This window comes from Oncorhynchus clarkii, chromosome 2 (assembly GCF_045791955.1).
Source record: "Oncorhynchus clarkii lewisi isolate Uvic-CL-2024 chromosome 2, UVic_Ocla_1.0, whole genome shotgun sequence".
Classification (NCBI taxonomy): Eukaryota; Metazoa; Chordata; class Actinopteri; order Salmoniformes; family Salmonidae; genus Oncorhynchus; species Oncorhynchus clarkii.
Window position 1 is genome coordinate 30,867,441 of NC_092148.1, and position 21,219 is coordinate 30,888,659.

Here is a 21,219-nt window from a genome sequence, read left to right on the forward strand (position 1 = left end):
ACTGCCTGTTCAGGGGCAGAACGACAGATTTGTACCTTGTCAGCTGGGGAAATTGAACTTGCAACTTTTTGGGCTACTAGTCCAATGCTCTAACCACTAGGCTACCCTGCCGCCCCGAAATCTGCCATCTCCAATGTAAGCTTCTCTATGAATGGACGCCTATTCTACCGTAAGCGGTACGCACACACATACAGTACACACATCATTACGTCACATTGACATATTGTGACTGTCTTGTTTCTTTCCCATACAATGTATGACAGTTACTTTTACAGCTGAAAATATGGGGCTATGTTCTTTTTCACCCTTGCCTATCGTCTCTCTCCAAATAGAAACCTGTCCCACCTGCTCTCTCTCCTCTTACTCTCTCGCTTGCTCTCTCTGACCCGTCGTCCTCCTGGCTGGTGGCTTGTCATGACTAGCCGAAGTAGATGTTAATGAATGACTAGAGGGAAGGAGGGCCCTGGCTAGCCATATATAGCTTTGCTTCTTGGGCAATACTTTCTTTCAGTTCTCCTTCTGTAGCATGAGGTGTCTGTCTGTCCTCTGAAGAGGATTTACATAAAAGTCTAGAAGAGAGAGTAAAGCTTTCTAAGAAGTCATGGGTAAGTGCATTGTAACTGTGTGGTCCATTCAGCAGGGTCTAGATGGGTTTTGGGGAATGTTTACAATGTCTGTCAATCAATCAGTTATGTTCAGGGCAATTGACAAGAACTATAGTTTAGAAAATGTATGGTCATGTTGTATTCCCAAATAATAGTTGCGAGTGGAGGTGATTTTAGTATACCAGAGCCTGTTCGTGTGTCTAGATTATACACCCTCTTTGTCATTAAACAGACAACAGAGATAATGATCTTTCTTCTTTATTATCCAGAAAACAAAGGGGTAGTAGGTCTCTGGGTGTCCACTATACTTTTGCATTTGGTGTTGCAGGGTTGCTTCATAGCTAACATTGACATAAATGCCTAAAGCCAGGTAAACAGGTTAGCACTAGTACTAGCAGTGGATAATGGGTGTGTAGGCAATGGGTGTGTGTGGTAATAAAAACTACTTGAACAGAAAGCTTTTCACTATCCCAGGGCAAATTCCAAACTGTAATGTTTGATATCCATTTTGCTGCCCCAGTACTGTACTGTAACCTTGGTTTACATACCTGTACATGTTGTTCAAACACAAATATGCTACAGGAGACTGATTTGATTTACAAAGGCCTTGGTGTTTAGTCAGAAAAAAACAAAAGCCTTTCTTGCCTATGATTTGCTGTATGTTCCAAGCACAATAATCTTGATATCACATTGTTGTCCATTGCAACTCGACTACTCTCCTCCAGCCTTGCATGGAACATACCACATAGCCTGTTGAAACAAGCATTGCCGTTCTAGATGTTGGGGCACATTACCTGTCTAATGAGTCCAAATAATCTCGCAATGCCATTACCCTTCTCACACTATGCAGCCAAGCTGAGTCAAACAAGCTGGTTATATACCCACCATAGTTGCTGAAACCATGCTAGAGAGGACAATGTGAAAGGCAACATCCATGCCAGCACAGTACGGGTTGGATCAGCACAATAGTGTGAAAAGGGTCCACGTAATCTCTCTCCTCCTCCCTATGTGTTTGAGTTACCAGACTATGGTGTTAACCTTCTAGATGTTGGGCCACATTATTTGTTAAATGACTCTAATTAACTGCAGTTCCTCAAGCAATGTTGTTAGGTCTGTTTGAAAAGAGAATGAAACTTGCAACATCATATTCTCTTCCCCCTCGTCCCCTATTTGTGTGTCTCAGAGGTGCTGGTGCTGATAGCCTTTGAGGGCACAATGGGTGATGAGATGACGGTGCAGGTGGGAGACGTAGTGACGAGTGTCTCCAATGCCAGCGAGGAGGGCTGGCTGGAGGGGGAACTGAGGGGCAAGAGGGGCATCTTCCCCTCTAACTTCGTCAAGGTACGGTATGTCCATCAAGAGTTTGCCTTCATGCCTTCAGTCCCAGGATTAGGATTAATACCATCTCAATTCAGTCAACAAAGGAAGTCAGATGAAATTATATTCTGTCAAGGAACTGAAATTCCAACATTTCAGTTTACTTCCTTCCTTGACTGATTTGAAATCGGTTTGACCACATCTCTGATCAGCCTACTGTTTGTGCATTTTCATGAACTACCCATTGTATACTGTATTACTTGACTCGTTAGCTTTTTCATTGTATGTGTCTGTATCTTTTATTTCCCACACAGGAGGTGCCAGTGTATTTGATAGGTGACAGCAAGAGGGAACCAAGAAGCATACGGAAATGTATGTCACTCTCCAATGGCTTTAAACCTCCACTACCATGTCACTCTGTTTAATGTGTTTCCCATAACTTGGATCCAGATATGTTTCCCAGTCTATCAAACACGAACCCTGTTTTGTGCTGAAATGTGGAAGTGTTTCGGTTCGTGCCCATCGAGATACACACACACTTTGTCAGCACGACAGGCTCAAACAAGTAATTAAAGGCCTTGTGCAGATATACAGCTTCGCCTGCTAGCACCAAGCTTATTTATAATTTACAAAGAAGGAACCGATTAAAAAACACAGAGAGTCTACTGTTAAGGCACAGTCCCTTTGAGGGATTCAATTAGTTACAACACGACGAAGCTTCAATTCTTCTAGTCATGCTCTGAGTCTGGAGTCTATAAGTGATCATGTTGAGACTTCTGTATTTGTTGACTTCTACATTTCTCTACTGAATTTCTATTCATCATTAGTTTTAACTATTACTTTACAAAAATAAGAACAGTTTTGACTAATCTTGTGGCTGGTACAATGCTTTGTTCAAGCAGCAAGGATGATTAAACAAACAAGGAAGTGTGAGGTGGCCTTTGCCTACAGTCCCTTGAATGAGGACGAGCTGGAGCTGGTTGTCGGGGAGACCATTGAGATCCTCAGAGAGGTAAAGTGCTGCTTTTATCATTACTGACGCTAGACTATCGATGGATGGGAAAACACACATACTAGAGGAGGAATCTCCAACAAATATCCCACAAGACAATTTAACGAGGCCCTAGACCCAAATTATTCTGAGACCCCTGCTCTATAGTGTCAGTGTAAATTAGTTGTAGGTTTGTTGGAGAGAACATTAGCTGCTCTCTTTAGAAGGATACGTTTATGTTTTTACTTCATAATTGGAGTGGCATATCATATTTACTTTCTTTGTATCATATCTCTAATGGCAAATTCATGAGCATGAGGAAACAACCACAAATAATTGATCTTGTTTGCCTAGCTAGATATGATACTAAAATGTCACCCCTCCAAAAGCTCAGAAAAACAAATAGTCGTACAGACACTTCCAGCAATGCATATTCATTGTGATATTTCCCCAAGATTATCCAGAAGAAATCACGTTTCTCGCACACATAACAACTTTACTCTGAGGTGTGTGCAGATGTAGGCTCTTCATTTGAGCCAGTTTGCTACAGCAGGAAAATGATCCTGCAGCAGTAACAGGAAATGATAGTTATTATGTGGATCACAGGAGGTTGGTGGCACCTTTATTGGGGAGCATGGGCTCGTGGTAATGGTTTCACCGTTCCAGACATTATTATGAGGCGTCCTCCCCTCATATAGCCTCTCCACTGATGTGGATTATAATTCATGGATATTTCACAACAAATTACAAACTTCAGACACCTTTTTAAACCTCAAACACACTCAGAGTTGTACATTTCCTGATAAGATCCTACATCTGTAGACACTATGCTGACCAAACCTGTTTTGAGAATTCCTATGCATGTGGATGATTGGTGAAACATTCTCTGTTACACGGTGCTATTCTTATATTTCTGTTTCTCTTCTTTTTTCTTCTCTCTCTTCTAACACCTGATAGATTGAAGATGGCTGGTGGATGGGAATGAAAAGTGGTAAAGTGGGAGCGTTTCCATCAAACTTCACCAAAGAGATATTTGTCTCTCCAAAAGGTGGGATTTTCAAATGTAATTTTTTTCTTTTTGCATTGCCGAGTTACTGTACATGTTCTGAGAGTGGACTTGAATCAATATACCCTTATAGAACTTCCTTCTCAATCTTTTTCAGACGTCAAGCATAACGAGAGCAAAACCAGACCCAAACTCTCAGATACAATGTTTAGTAAAGAGGTATGGAATGCAAGATAAATCAAAATACAATACACATGGGATGTTTTTCTCCTGAAAACGTAGGTGTGAGATGCCATTGATGAATTTAATACATTGTTTTTTTTTTGTTAAGACAAAGCTACCTCAGAGGACGAGTGTTAGGAACAAAACAAAAAATGGTAAGTTTTTATAGTTCTTATTCCTACTTTATGTATGTCGTATAAATGAGTGGACTGCATTTTGAAATACATTTTAAATTGTAAAATAAAAGGTCCATCCTTGTAACCCTCATCAAATTCATCCTCCTTGTGGGAGAGACTTTTTGATACATTGAATGAAACTGCAAAGCAATGTCTCTGCTGAATATAGACATGTTCTGATGTACTACAGCAGTGAGACCTCTGCTTGTGTTCTATTTTTGGACCAAACTACCACTTAGGCAGGTGTCCACAAATAATAGACAGCCACATCATTGGCATGTGACTGCCAGTAATTCCCACAGTTTACCTAATAGGCTATGTGGGTGTTGGCCCACAGAAACTTTGACGTTCACCCTGGCCTGATGTCACAGTTTCATGTGGAAAAAAGTCAATGGTTCAAACAGGCTAAACAGGTTAATCTCATATTTCAGTAAAAATACTTTAAAGTATTACTTAAGTAGTTTTTTGGGGTATCTTTACTTTACTATTTATATTTTTGACAATTTTTACTTTTACTTCACTACATTCCTAAAGAAAATAATGTACTTTTTGCTCCATACATTTTCCCTGACACCCAAAAGTACTCATTACATGTTGAGTGCTTAGCAGGACAGGAAAATGGTCCAATTCACGCACTTATCAAGAGAACAAGTGGTCATCCCTACTGCCTCTGATCTGTCAGACTCACTAAACACAAATGCATTGTTTGTAAATGATGTATTTTGGAGTGTACCCCTTGCTATCTTCACATTTTAAAAACAAGACAACGGTGCCATCTAGTTTGCTTTATATAAGGAATTTGAAATGATTTATAATTGTACTTTTACTTTTGATACTTAAGTATATTTAGAACCAAATACTTTTAGACTTTTACTCAAGTAATATTTTACTAGGTGACTAACTTTTACTTGAGTATGACAATTGGGTACTTTTCCTACCCCTGGTCATGATGAGGTATTGTGATAAATTACTGTCAGCGTCTGTTCAACATGATCTTACAACCAATGCATTGCTTAGGTTCTCTAAGTTCTCTATAACACTCCCTTCTCTTTTATGTCTACTCAGTGAAGGAATGTTGTCAAGTCATGTTCGACTATCCAGCCTTGACCGAGGATGAGTTAAATCTAAAGAAGGGAGACATTGTTACAATCATCACCAAGGTTTGTACGAATGCTGTCATCCATGTTCCCCAATGCAATATACTGTACCTTCATGACTTTATGCCTTTTGGGACCAAAATCAAGGATATTCTGCTCCAGTTTTGGACTAGTATAAACATGGCTATACAATTTCAGAAATATTTTTTCTCCTCTTCAACCAGACAAACCTGTTAAGTGACTTGTGAGCAATTCTGTGAAAATATGTGCCACTAGACGACAAAGCATGCACAATTACATAAGTGGGGAAAACATCCAAAAATCTGATGGTATAAATTATATTCCAAATTACAGTGGTGTAAAGTAACTACATTAAGGAAAAATACTTTAAAGTATTACTTAAGTCGTTTTTTTGGGTATCTGTAGTTTACTTTACTTTTTATATTTTTGACAACTTTACTCCAATACATGTTTAAAGAAAATATGTACTTTTTACTCCCATACATTTTCCCAGACACCCAAAAGTACTTGTTACATTTCGAATGTTCATAGTAGGACAATAATGTCGCCCAATTCACGCATGTACAGTATCAAAATAATGTATTGTCACACCTACTCATTCAAGGGGTTTTCTTTATTTTTTACTATTTTCTACATTGTAGAATGATAGTGAAAACATCAAAACTATGAAATAACACATATTGAATCATGTAGTAACCAAAAAAGTGTTAAACAAATTAAAGTATATTTTGTATTTGAGATTCTTCAAAGTAGCCACCCTCTGCCTTGATAACAGCTTAGCACACTCTTGGCATGCTCTCAACCAGCTTCATGAGGTAGTCACCAGGAATGAATTTCAATTAATGCCTTGATAAAAGTTAATTTGTGGAATATCTTTCCTTCTTAATACGTTTGAGCCAATCAGTTGTGTTGTGACAAGGTAGGGGTGGTATACAGAAAAAAGCCTCCATATTATGAAAAGAACAGCTCAAATAAGCAAAGAGAAACGACAGTCCATCATTACACTTTTTTGGTTCCAAAATGATTCCATATGTGTTATTTCATAGTTTTGATGTCTTCACTATTATTCTACAATGTAGAAAACTGTAAAAAAAAAATTAAGAAAAACCCTTGAATGAGTAGGTGTGTCCAAACTTTTGACTTGTACTGTATATATCAAAGAGAGAATCGTGCCGTCTGGTTTGCAAAAAATAAGGACTTTGATGTTTAGCATTAACTTGTACTTTTTACTTTTGAATACTTTTTCCACCACTGTACTTAAGTATATTCAAAACCATATACTTGTAGACTTTTACTCAAGTAGCATTTTCCTGGGTGACCTTTACTTTTACTTGAGAAATGTTCTATTAAGGAATCTTTACTTTTACTCAAGTATGATAATTGAGTACTTTTTTCCACACTGCCAAATTATAAGTGGAAGGTTTATAAGGTTTATGATAACTTTGAAGATCAAATATTAGTGTCCACTGTGGGCAATGACCATGGTCCTCATGGACATTGTCGTTTTTCGAACTATGTGTAGTTTTTTGAGGTGCTCTTCACACAATGTCTCCTTCTGAAGGAAACAGAGGACGAGGGCTGGTGGGAGGGAGAGATGAACGGACGCAGAGGTTTTTTCCCCGACAACTTTGTCATGGTGATACCGACGACAGATGGTCTCCAAGTGAGTGAGGGAAACGTTCTCAGCAATAGTCTTGCTGTAGCCCTGTGAATGGGAATTTCCCCCCACACGTTCCAGGTGGTTTTAGCCATTACATTACACTGACCTAAGCAGCTATGACACCAACCACTAATGGACATGAGCTGTCAATAATAACAGATCAATAAAAACAAAGCCCTTCATCTACAGTTGGCTGACATAAAAACAAAAATACATTTCCAGTCAGGTCTTTCTTATATAACTAACTTATAAAGGTTTCTGACTCAAAGATCTCTTCAACATCCGCAGTTTAGGAGTCACGGACAAACATTTCTGCCTGTGGAAAGAGTGTGTTAGTTTAATTTGAATTGTATTCATTTTATATATATATATATATATATATAAAAATGTTATAAAACAATACAAGACAATACGAATGGCCGCTCGCATCACTGGGTGCTCTAATCAGTGGGTGTGTGTTACTGCAAATAGGCAGTAAAGAGAGACTGAGCCATCCTGTTGTGTTTTCCATCCCTTTTCCTCCAGTCTGGGAGCACCAGCCAACCACCTGCGCGCCGTGGCACGGAAAGACGCTCAGGTAAAGACAGCAATTTCCTGTTTTAACAAAGAGTCCAGTGCAACAGGATATACGGTTACACCAGTTAATCCATGATACCAATATGACAGTACAGAATGTCTTGTGATTTAGATGCTGACGATGGAGCTTTTGAGGTTTAACAGAATAGCTGGTGCAACAAAACATACTGTGACACCCATAGAGCTCACAATAAATTACTATTATAATTAGTATTAGTGTATTAGTATTTTAATTCCTAATTCTATGGTGACACCAATCTGTGACACACCAATATGAACACCAATATGATTTATAGATGCTAATGGGAGCTGAATTAGAGAATTCTCATACAATGAAATGGCTAGGGTTGCTACTGTTTTTGTCTGCGGTGGTGTTCAGTCTGGCGCGGTGTTCATGTTTTAGGGTGTGTGAGGTTGTTGTTTTAGCAGCCGAATATGAGATGATTTTGTGTGGTCCAAATGGCTTCCTGAATATTTCCAAATCAAGGTCTTTGTATTTTACAGATACTGTTATTGTAGATGGAAAACAGACATTAACATAGGCATGTTACAAAACATGTAATACTGTACTCAGGTTGAGGGAGTATGGTGACCCTAACGGTCAAGTTACAGTAGCTTTTAAAATTGAGTGACAATGGCACAGGGAGACACCTCACCTCACCTCCTCTCTACTCAACTCAAACATCCAGAACCTTAACACCCATGAAGACCTACAGGAATTCATGCAAAGACTGAAACCACATCAGGATCTTGGCTACTTCACAGAGACCATCATATGATTCTCTCCAAAAAAGTTATGACATCAACACTTGAATCTAGGATGATGATTCATAATGGCCTTGTGCTAACATCCACCCTGCCCGTCTGTCGGCTGTCTGTAACTGAACCACACTGAGGTTTTTATTAGCAAACCAGACCACAGACACACTCACATTTCTTCAGTCCAGACTACATAGGCAAATCTTATGTAAGTGAAACCTCCCCCCTAAAGATCAATATAACGCAGGAAAGCCCCAGAATACTCAGCTATTTTGGCGTCAAATTCACACAACCACACCTATATTAAATTCACGGATGTAACCGGTAACAGGTTAGATACTTTGACAATCTAAAATGTGGTTTGTGTGATATAAATGGAAGCTCCCAATCGTCCCTATTTCAGATACTAGTTTTTTTATTGCCTCTCAATTATCTATAGCTATGCATCATACAACGAAGTCGGGTAGCATAAATGATTGTTCATTGTTGAAGTTTCAAAGCTGTTCAAATGTTTCAAGTTGACCTCTCTTGGCCTGAAGTGCTAGCATTTTAACATGTGGTATATTTAGTCTCAACATTTTGATGACTCCATGTTGTTCAACGAAGGAATAGACCCACTGGGCACACCACATCATTTCGATGTGGATAATACATTTTCAATGGCGTTCAAGATTCTGAACAGATGATTATAGCAATTGTGAAGCTCTCCACAGACCTGCGACAACTTATGCATGCAATCTTGAACATATGATTACATAAGAAGAAATGTGTAGCTACAGTAACCTCAGTGGCCATGGATGAGTTAATCATTTTAAGGATAATTGTTACATTCGTTTGTAAGATAGACTTCACTTTTACTGTATTACAAAAGTAATATTGAATTGTGCTTGGTTGACAACGCAACCAAACATTAACATTTAAAAGAGATGATTCTACCTCTTGGATAGTTCCATCTGAGCCACTGGCTTAATCTCATTCTTTAACTTTTATTTTTGAATTGGAGATGTGAATCCAACATATCATTTGTTAACTTGTCGACAAGTTCATTTATTATATTTCAAAAATGATATTGTGTTTGGTTGTCAACTCCTGGATAGTTCCATCTGTGCCACTGACTTCTGACTTTAATTCCAGTTTGTCTACAAATTAATAATTGATATGTTATATTCACGTCTCTATCTCAACCAAACATCTACATTTAAAAATAGGACTAAATAAAATAAAATACAAATTTAAACACACTAAATGAAGATTGATTTGATTTAATCCTATTCTTTAACTTAGATTTTTGGTTGAGATGGAGTCGTGAATCCAACATATCAGACAAACTGGAATTAAGTCATCTTGAGTCAGTTGCACAGATGGAAGCAAAGCAAAAGCTCTCCTTCAAATATAATATTTAATTAATATTTGGTTGCGTTGACAACGAAACACAATTCAATTCTACATTACATTTGAAATCAACTAGAGCTTGAAACCATAAGCAACAAGAGCTGTTGATGACTTTGCAAATGCTATAGGCCTAAATAGCATCATTGATGTTAAATGAGTGGTAAAGTATGGTCAGATTTCATTTGCTCTGTTAAACCTACCCTTTGGAATGACTTTGATAGCAACAGCGAATCTATTTATTTTCTAAGTGGAGAACACTCGACCATCGTTCTCATGATAGCACATTGGTAATAGTCAGTGATGAATTACATAGCTACAGTACCAGTCAAAATTTTGGACACACCAACTCATTCCAGGGTTTTTCTTTATTTTTTACTATTTTCTACATTGTAACAGTAGTGTAAAGTACTTAAGTAAAAATACTTTAAAGTACTACTTAAGTAGTTTGTTGGCTACTTTTACCACTACATTCCTAAAGAAAATAATGTACTTTTTACTCCATACATTTTCCCTGACACCGAAAAGTACTTGTTACATTTTGACAGGAAAGTGGTCCAATTCACACACTTATCAAGAGAACATCCCTGGTCATTCTTACTGCCTCTGATCTGGCGGACTCACTAAACACACATGCTTCATGTAAATTAGGTCTGAGTGTTGGAGGAAAACAAGAAAGAAAACGATGCCGTCTGCTTTGCTTAGTATAAGGAATTTGAAATTATTTATACTTTTACTTTTGATACTTAAATATATTTCAGAAATTCAATTTACTTTTGATACTTACGTATATTTTAAACCAAATACTTTTAGACTTTTACTCAGGTAGTATTTTACTAGGTGACTTTCACTTTTACTTTTCTATTAAGATACCTTTACCTTAGTACTTTTTCCACCACTGCATTTTAGAATAATAGTGAAGACATCAAAACTATGAACACATAGTAGTAACGAAAAAAGCGTTAAACAAATCAAAATATATTTTATATTTGAGATTCTTCAAAGTAGCCACACTTTTTTTTGATGACAGCCTTGCACACTCTTGGCATTGTCTCAACTAGCTTCATGAAGTAGTCACATGGAATGCATTTCAGTTAACAGGTGTGTCTTGTTAAAAGTACATTTGTGGAATTTCTTTCCTTAATGCGTCAGTAGTGTTGTGACAAGGTAGGGGTGAAATACAGAAGATAGCCATAGGTAAAAGACCAAGTCCATATTATGGCAAGAACAGCACAAATAAACAAAAAGAAATGACGGTCCATCATTACTTTAAGACATGAAGGTCAGTCAATATGGAAAACGTCAAGAAATTTGAACGTTTCTACCATCAAGCGCTATGATGAAACTGGCTCTCATGAGGAACGCCACAGGAAAGAAAGACCCAGAGTTGCCTCTGCTACAGAGGATAAGTTCATTAGAGATACCAGCCTCAGATTGCAGCCCAAATAAATGCTTCACAGAGTTCAAGTAACAAACACATCTCAACATCAACTGTTCAGAGGAGAATGCGCGAATCAGGCCTTCATGGTCGAATTGCTGCAAAGAAACCACTACTAAAGGACACCAACAAGAAGAAGAGACTTGCTTGGGCCAAGAAACACGAGCAATGGACATTGGACCAGTGGAAATCTGTCCTTTAGTCTGATGAGTTCAAATTTGCGATTTTTGGTTCCAACCGCCGTGTCTTTGTGAGATGCAGAGTAATGGATGATCTCTGCATGTGTGGTTCCCACCGTGAAGCATGGAGGAGGAGGTGTGATGGTGTGGGGGTGCTTTGCCGATGACACTGTCTGTGATTTATTTAGAATTCAAGGCACTTTATCAGCATGGCTACCACAGCATTCTGCAGCAATAAGCCATCCCATCTGGTTTACGCTTAGTGGGACTGTCATTTGTTTTTCAACAGGACAATGACCCAAAACACACCTCCAGGCTGTGTAAGGGCTATTTGACCAAGAAGGAGACTGATGGAGTGCTGTATCAGATGACCTGGCCTCCACAATCATCCGACCTCAACCCAATTGAGATGGTTTGGGATGAGTTGGACCGCTGAGTGAAGGAAAAGCAGCCAACATATGTGGGAACTCCTTTAAGACGGTTGGAAAATCATTCCTCGTGAAGCTGGTTGAAAGAATGCCAAGAGTGTGCAAAGCTGTCATCAAGGCAAAAATCTAAAATATATATTTTTTTGGTTACTACATGACTCCATATGTGTTATTTCATAGTTTTGATGTCTTCACTATTATTCTACAATGTTGAAAATAGTTTAACTAAAGAATAACCTTTGAATGATTAGGAGTGTTCAAACCTTTGGCTGGTACTGTAAGAAGGGCTTGGTTTAAACCCTGGATGGGAGACCACAGGGGAGCTATAAATAAGTTATCCAGTAGGAGGTGCTGCCTAGCCTAATGATCTGACATTGTTTTAAAGATACAAATGCAACATATTTGATGTTGAAATTTGGTGATGATATAATCCTGTGGTTGTAAACCCTCAAAACTAGAGTTGACGTGGATTACTTCTTTCAAATCCAATGTCGTTTCCATGTAGATTCCATGTCACAATACGCTGACAAATGACATTCAAACAACGTTGATTCAACCAGTTTGTTCCCAGTGGGGAGGGATAGACAGCATGTAACACATGTTTTTACCTAAAACAGTAAAGAGGATGTGGGAGTCAAATCTTGAGACTGTCAGTAGCACACATAGCAGGATGTGGTTCACATGCAGGTTTTATCTAAGTGCACCAGATCTTGCTTCAAACACACATTTCTGCTGACGGTACAAGTTGTGTTTAAGACGCTAACTGTTAGTTAGCTGTTAGGCTGGATGTTTCGTCCCAGCTTTAAATAAATAAAGCCTTTCTAATTGAATACAAAGAGTAAACAACATTAAGATGCAATATTTCAATCACATAATGTATTTTAATAATGAAATCGGTGCACAAATACTTAAAAAAGTTTGTTATTGCTACAAGACCCCTTTGATTGATGTTTTGAGGCACTGGCTCTTGCTGAACAATAACAAACGTGCATATCTTGCTGTTTGAGTTCAAACATTAAAAGGCCTGACAGTCATTTGGAGATAATATCATCCCAACTCAAAACTGCACTTGAATCCCTCCACCCCACCCCATCGCTCCTACTACCCCATTGGCGTCTAGTGTCACTGGGGGGTTGCAGTTATGTCACAGGAAGTCATACACCATGATGGAGAGGGGAATGTAATACAGTTGGTCACATGACCTGGCTGAGATGCCTTGGAGGAAGCCAGGGGGTGGGGGACCGTAGAGAGCTCTGTCTGTCACAGTGGCTTTTCACAAGCGGCCCAAGCAGCCAACTCTGCAACAACTCTAGTGCTTCACATTGGTGGAAGGGCTTGGTCAGGGAGTTTTACATGTGCTTTGAACTGAGAAGGTAGGCTCTATTCCCATTCATTTACTATTGGTCAGTCTGTGGAATTCATCATCACCAGTCTCTTTTGGTGGTTTATTGTCTTACATGTCAGCATGACACTCATCATGTTCTTCCTCTGTATCTTGAGAGATGTGCTAACAGCTATAATGCAGATTCATGTTGTTATTGACTTGGCTGTATTGTGGTCAGTTCCCTTAACTGCACTCAAGTTGATCTTTAATTTTTTTTATTTTTATTAAACACTATAATTGCTTGGTTAACTCTAAATGGTAATTGAAAGGCAGAATACTGTGCTTTGTCAAAAGACACTCCCATAAGTCTATTATACCTAGCTGTTCACACTTGAGGGATCTCCTTTGTGATAAGTTAGTTCCACCCTCCAAGCCAAGGCCTTCTCAAGGGAGATTATTGGGAACAGTAACTACAGTATGTTGGATTCTATTGGACACAGCTGTGAACTAGCCTGCTCCTATGACATACAGAATCTTGGCTTCGCATGCCACTATACTGGTTGTAATTGAATCAAACTCAAATGGAAGAAAATTAACAAAGTTTCAGCGCTACATGAACATTCATTTGCATTTTAATGAAATTTTGCTGAGTACATTTTTGCAGAGAATTATTAACCCTGGAGGCCTGCGTCTTGATGCTGATGTACACTCACCGTTGTCGTAGCGAAGAGAACAACACACCAGTAGCAAGATAGATAGCTGTGGCCGGGTATAATATGGTGTGCGTTTTGTGCTCTTATGGTCTTCTAGTCAAGGCAGAGGGTTCAGCGATGGAGAAGAGCAGCCCTGCAAAAGCAAAAGGTAATATACAGTATGTTGATACCGTTCAATTAAAGTACAGTTTTACTGTGTCTGTAGTCTCATTCAACCAGATGTTGTATTAAAGGATACTTTAAAATACAGAGGAGATGAGGCTTTACAATTGTACCAAGGTGTGTGTGTTGTTAATAAGTACATACGAGTACAGTTTGCTTACTAGCAATGCTTAAATGTGCACACAGATGAGAAACCAGAGAGTAAAGACTTGAGAAGCAATCCCCCAACCAAAGTCAAGCTCCCTGCACCAAGTAGACCTGCACAACCACCTCCAGTGAAGGACAAGCCTCTGAAGTTTGGTAGTAGCAAGTGAGTGATTCTAGAATATCCACTACTGTTTTTAAGTTTGGTGTCACTTATAAATGTCATTGTTTTTGTCCATTAAAATATCATAAAATTGATCAGTGAACAGGCTGGCCTTCGAGGCAGAGTTGCAAAGAGAAAGCCATATCTCAGACTGGCCAATAAAAAGAAAAGATTAAGATGGACGAAAGAACACAGACACTAGACAGGGGAACTCTGCCTAGAAGGCCAGCAGCCCGGAGTCGTCTGTTCACTGTTGACATCGAGACTGGTGTTTTGCGGGGTACTATTTAATGAAGCTGTCAGTTGAGAAACTTGTCTGTTTCTCAAACCACATTTTTTCTCAGTCCACACCAACTATTTAGGTAGAGTATGGAGGTATAGTAGTGCCAACATGAATGCAATCTTAATCCAATGTTGACACTAATATCACTCCATAGTATCAAGTATGAATGTAAATAGTTCAGACTTGTACATGAAGGATTGCTTTCAGACTTTGTTACTGATCAGAATGGACAAATAGGGCACTCATATGGAAGCCTTAGTAGTTATATAATTGCAAAAGCCACTAATAAGAAAAGCAAAAGGTCTCTGTCAAGACAGGAACTGTTGATTCTATTTAAACTGGCAAGGAAGGAGAGTGCGGAGGAGAGTTTTGGTTGGTGCCTAGGTTACTATAGCACATAGTCTTCAGGTCTTAATGCTGAATTGCCAGGATTCCCAAACCTTGATCGGTTCACAGGAAACTCTGGGATGAGTCAGTGTGGGCCTAAACAGACGAGAGCAGCCCATTTCCTGTTTCCTGAACAAACACACACACACACACGCGCACACACACACACACACACACACACACACACACACACACACACACACACACACACACACACACACACACACACACACACACACACACACACACACACACACACACACACACACACACACACACACACACACAAACACAACTGGGAAAAACAAAAAGGCCGTCTTTACCAAGGGGCAACTGACGAGGAAAAAGCCATTCAGACTGTTCTTTCCAAGTAACTGTCACATGTTGGAGGCAATGCAATGATAGTGTGGCCTTGGCTAAAAGCATTTTGCTTATTTGTCAAATTCACTTTGGATTATATCAGGTCAAACAAGTTTGTATATTTTATTAAAAGCTATTGCGTCTTTTTGTTCTAGTGAGGGTGTGGACGTTGAAAGGGGAAGTCTTAATGCTTGGCTAAACATTAACTCACTGAGGTTTCAATATGCAGTACATCACCACCTGCCTCTTAAAACATGCAACAGGAAACAGGATGCCACTTTTTCCACACTAAACCACAACAATTTTCATCAAAAGAAAATCTCAACTGTAGAAAATGAAGCATATGTTTCAGTTTTCTTTCTTTACATCATAGATTTTTGGGTCTAGTTAACCTTATGAATCAACCAGTGTAGGCCTGAAATAATGAAAGTTTAATTTCTCTGAAAAAAATACCTATTTTCCCCCATTAGAGCCAATGGCGATCTCCCTCCTCTTTCACCAAAATGTTCAGAGGACAGCAACTCGGACCAGTTTGACGGAGTGGAGGTGTCCCCTGAGAAACTGAGTCACCCCACAGCCAACAGAGCCAAACCCCCACAGAGACGACCCCCATCAGCCCTCGTCACCAGTCCACAGGTATGGCGAATGCACCTCTGTACAGTGTACATATTATGACATACTAGGAACAGAAGCATTTCGCTACACCCACAATGACATTTACTAAATATGTGTATGCAACCAAAATAATGGTATTTGATTTGATTTAGGACAGCATGTTAGAACAGTCACACATCCATGGAATCTGTCAGAGTTACTTTGAGTTAGTGTCATTGTCGTATGTGTCTCCTAACATGGACACCACACACAGTTAGTTATGTTTCCTCTGAAACCACAGGGAGACAATGTGGCTTAATCACATGACGCATGACAGTAGACCCCCCCAACCCTTAGGATATCATAGCGATGATGATACAATCCCTGATTTGTCTATTGTCATGACGCTACCAGTCCATATCTGCCCAAAGGTGCACACTATACTCCACATCCACTCTGAAACCACAGGGGGGCAGTGTGGCCCAATACTCATCATGTTGTGACATTATGAACCCACAACCCCAGGTTAGCATAGAGATGATGATACATTCTCTGGTTAGTCTGATGTCATTTTCTAATGTCACGCCACAAGTACATATCTGCCTAGAGGAATCCTTGTCATCACAGTCATAGGGGCATATCAATGGAGAATAGTGGCCCCTGTTAGATTACATTCCTCCAGAGTTTCCCTGCGGACTATTTGTTCGTATGACGTGGCCCATCTGGCCCACTAAGTCTGAACTCACCCGCCCAGAGAGAGAGATGGCCTGTTCATAAGTGGCTTGACAAGTTGCATGCCATGAAGGGTTAGTGAGGCCATGATGTGAGGAATGACTCTTAAAAAGAAATCGTCATTAAGGTCATTGTTGTTGTTCTAACCCTAGGCTCTGAGTGGCAGGGACCAGACAGAAGCAGAAAAATTGCCTAAACTGCTGGAGGTTTGCAAAATTGACTTTGATTCCATATACATTAATACTCTATCATCATGTTAGGCCTTGCTGGCAAGTACATAGAACACACAATTAACATAACGGCAATGTATCTCTCTCAAAGTATCAATTAGCCACAAAGTAACAACTGACTTTAAATAGGCTTACTGAGATTGAATAGATTTTAAAGGGCTTGAATTCTGGACCTGTCAACCCTTGACAATCAAACTGAGAGATACCTTGCCTATACATTGCAGATTTCAGAAAGTCATTCACCACCATCCAAGCCTGAGCATTCTACCAAGAATCCAGTACCTTCCAGGCTAGCACTTCCCAAGGCTGTAGTGGAGGCCAGGGCAACCCAGGAGGAGAAGCCTTGTCTGGACAGCCTACACGCTGAGGTCAGGGAGCTGAAGATGGTTCTGGAGCTGCTGCAAAACAGACATGAGTAAGTAGTATTACCCATTTATTCAGACTTCTAGATAACCAGGGGAAAAACTTGAGGAATCTGGGACATTAACCCGTTTGTTCAATTGTTCCACCAAGCTATTTTCAACGATTTTGATAATAGGTAGAATCTACAGCACACCCAAAAAACGATTAGTGAAGGTGCTGAAGGCAAAATGCTAAACTGGAAAGACAGGAAAAAGTCTCTGCACACTTCCAGTCTGACCTCTCCTAGCCTGGTTAAACCAGACTGAATGCTGGGCTCACCATTGTTGAAACAATTCAGTATGGGTTAACCAGGCTACATCTCTCCTGCCAAAAATGTAAACCATTCCATCCTTTTTGAACTCTTCTTTGACCTCTTAGTGCATCGATTGATATATTTTCTGTTCTCTCCTTGTAGACGAGACATACAGGAACTGAAAGAGGAACTGAGAGACGAGAGAAACAAACGTGTGGCGCTGCAGGTATGTGGAATATTTACAGTGAGCTCCAAAAGTATTGGGACAGTGACACATTTTTTGTTATTTTGGCTCTGTACTCCAGCACTTTGAATTTGAAATGATACTATGACTGAGGTTAAAGTGCAGACTGTTAAATAGCACATAAATATTGCACAAATATCGCACAAATAGGATACCCCCATGGCATGCTAATCTCCCCTGTTATTCTAATAGTGAGAGGTTAGCATGACTTGTTTTGAACATACAGTGGAACATACAATGTTTGGAGCATAAACACTAGCTTTTGACTTAACTGAATATTATCACAATGTTTCCCCTGTGCAGGAGGAGGTACATGGTCTTAGGACTAAACATTAATCCCAACTGACACCATGACCGGGCGGTACATCTAAGTCAGGCTCTATAATGTCATTCCCTTGAATTCACTTGAAGTGAAATTCAAAATGTTCCTGGCGTTGGAGTGCAAGAGAAGAAAGAAAGGATGCATGTCTGCTTCCTCTGCAGACAAACCAGCTGAGGCCACATTAAGGGCTGGAATCAATCCGTATCTCTGAAGTATCACGGAAGATCCGCTTTATAGCTCGATTAAAAATGTAAAGGCAATGTTCCAACGTTTGCATTTAAGGTAAACGCTGCATCGGCAATTACCTTTAAAGGGATACTTTGGTATTTTGGCAATGAAGTCTTTTATCAACTTCCCCGGCGTCAGATGAACCCGTGGATACCATTTTTATGTCTCTATGTGCAGTTTGAAAGAATTTGCTAACTAGCATTAGTGCAATTACTAACTAACGTTAGTGCAATGACTGGAAGTATCTACTAGCATGCTAGTAGATACCATAGACTTCCAGCCATTGGCCTAACTCTAGTTAGCACTGGCTCACAAAACTACCTCTAACATTGAGTACATCTGACTCTGGGGAAATAGATAAAGGGCTTCATTGCCAAAATCCCAAAATATACCTTTACATTTTAACACGGACCTTCCGTGATACTTTTGCGATAACGAGTGAATACAGACATAGATTGTAGTCTTCCATTTTGTTTGAGGGCATTCTGTACTTGATTGGCAAGGGACCAAAATTGGCAGGGGGCCAAAATGCTTTGTATAGATCGACCAAAATACTTTGTAGCCTGGGATTCAATTCAAGGTGGGTTACAGCGCAGTGCACAATACAACTGATAATGTGTCTTTTAAAGTACTTTCACCCAATATTTACATGGTAAACACTGCACACGTTGGACCAAGCCTAAATCACTTTTAAAAGTATGTTATAGTGTGCCGTGCTTTAACACGGGACACTCAATGCCTTGCATTGATGGGCCTTTGGATAGAAAATATGTTTTATTTTATATTGATGATATTGTATATTTCATTGAAAGAACAACACCAACCGGAAATACAGAGGACTGGTTTTATACATTGAATGTGGGCCACGTTTCTCCTGTAAAAGCATATTTCTTATTTTTATGAGCATGTTTTGAAGCACAGTGTTTACAATATTTTGAAGCACTGTGTTTGCGGAACATGAGTCAACTTAACAAACTACTTGTATCTTTTGTGTAAACATTGTATATAAGAGTAACTATTTTGTGTCTCTTTTATAAAATATAAAATAATACCTGTCCAAAATACTCCAGTGACTCAGCAACTATTCTGCAATGCTGCATGCATCCATTGGGAGGCACCTTTGTACTACTGTTGTGAATTCAGTGCTGCATTGTAGTTGGCTTTCAGGGCACAAAAACAAAACTATATAAGTTAATTCTGTATAAATGAACCCTTTTCTCTTTTTTGGATGTGTCTTTAAGAATAGGTGCCAGGAGGTCACACTTGTGTTAAATTAGTCATATAAAGGGTAAAGTGAAACTAATTAAAACCTTGAAAATACAAACACACTGAAATTAAGTGATCCGTCAGTGAAGCATGTCGGTATTATACTTTTTCAGCTGGATAAAAGTGGTTGCGTCAGTCACACCAGAACATTAACTTAGCATACTGAAAGCAGCATACCAGCACACTGAAACTGAAAACAAGTTGACTCATCACAATGAACAAAAACAGAGGATGAAGGAAGACAAACAAGGATAGATTTGCTGTCGGATATTTGATGAGATATCAGTATTTGTTGTTACCATTTTAGGCCTTTGGCTTCTCTTGAGTGAGCCCTATAGATCTGTTTCCCCCGTCTCGGCATTGGCGACATGCTTCTGGCACGGCCCGGGAAGTCTGTGAGCTGGAAAGCACATCTGGAGAGCATCTGGAACACATTAGAGAGAGTGGGCTTCTGAAACTGCCATGGGAACAAACTATTTTTAAAAATGGCATCGAATATGTGTGATGGAGTGCATATTCCCTCTCGGGCTAAAACTGCTAGTGTAACATGAAATAAACCAAAGTAAATAAATAGGGTTTGTTGGTACGGCAGTATTTTCATAATTTCTTTCACATAAGGCCTTTTGAAAGTGATCCTTCATCCTTATGGACCTGCAAGGACAACTGAAAACTGTACTTCATGACACATATTTGATAGGACACTAATCATAAATGTTACAGCACAGGCATTTCCATTAAACACATACATTTTGCAACTTCTTGAAACCCCATAATCAACCAAAGAGACAATAGACAGCCGTTTTCATTAGTCCAGAACAATCTTTTTTAAAGGGAAACAGTTACTGTTAAAAAGGAGGGATTTGGGAGGAGAGAAATGGTATCAGGCATGGAGGCATGGAGCCAGATATAAGATTTGGAGGAGGGTCAAATGTAAACTAAAATTAGCCTTCATAAAAAAGGGTCTGATACGGACAGAAAGAGAACAGTTTTCCTCTTCTGTGGAGAGGAAATGAGGGATGAGGAGAGGGCACGAGCTACATAGATAAGCTGGTTAACCTCCAGGAAATGACCACAAAGCCATTTTTTTTTTTTAAATGTGTCATTGCGTTGATAAGGAGCCACAAGTCACAAACAGTACAGTTGTCACTGGTGACTGTCATTTCATTCAAAAGACATGGGCCCTTTTTGAATGCCTTTGTCAATCATTCCTTCCTATATAGGTTTATATAGAACTTTTGTGAAACAGAATAGTTAAAAATATATGTCAAATGTCAAACATTAGAAATAGATGGGAGAGGTTGAGGGTAGAGGAAGAATAGGACTAAAAACAAACAAAATATAACTATTGTAAAATAGATTGTTTCCTGTAAAATGTATATAGTATCTATAAGCTGGAAGTAGAAGTAGAAGGGTTGTTTTTCAATAGTTTACATCCAATTAGGGGAGGGGTGGGAGGGTTAGAGGAAAATAATACAGGAAAAAAAGATGTGTATATATATATATATATATACACTACCGTTCAAAAGTTTGGGGTCACTTAGAAATGTC

General features: G+C 39.2%; 1 protein-coding gene across 2 annotated transcripts; it reads left to right on the forward strand.

The window, feature by feature from the left end:
* Positions 1-470: 470 nt before the first annotated feature.
* Positions 471-19,469, forward strand: LOC139366496 (SH3 domain containing 21). Of its 2 annotated transcripts, XM_071104025.1 has the most exons (17): positions 471-605; positions 1,789-1,946; positions 2,237-2,294; positions 2,825-2,934; positions 3,871-3,961; positions 4,077-4,138; positions 4,251-4,296; positions 5,383-5,477; positions 6,997-7,098; positions 7,621-7,672; positions 13,999-14,049; positions 14,250-14,373; positions 15,871-16,036; positions 16,879-16,932; positions 17,181-17,371; positions 17,774-17,837; positions 18,159-19,469. In XM_071104025.1, the coding sequence occupies exons 1-17, from the start codon at positions 602-604 to the stop codon at positions 18,189-18,191; spliced, it is 1,461 nt and encodes a 486-aa protein (XP_070960126.1). In that variant the 5' UTR covers positions 471-601; the 3' UTR covers positions 18,192-19,469. The 2 variants fall into 2 exon arrangements, with proteins under 2 accessions (XP_070960126.1, XP_070960136.1); XM_071104035.1 differs by lacking the exon at positions 16,879-16,932.
* Positions 19,470-21,219: the final 1,750 nt, after the last annotated feature.

Bases quoted from the DNA above. Each gene is read 5' to 3' on its own strand.
- LOC139366496 (XM_071104025.1), top strand. The intron at 1,947-2,236 runs GTACGGTATGTC...TTTCCCACACAG, and splicing joins TCCCCTCTAACTTCGTCAAG to GAGGTGCCAGTGTATTTGAT. The intron at 16,037-16,878 runs GTATGGCGAATG...TTCTAACCCTAG, and splicing joins CCCTCGTCACCAGTCCACAG to GCTCTGAGTGGCAGGGACCA.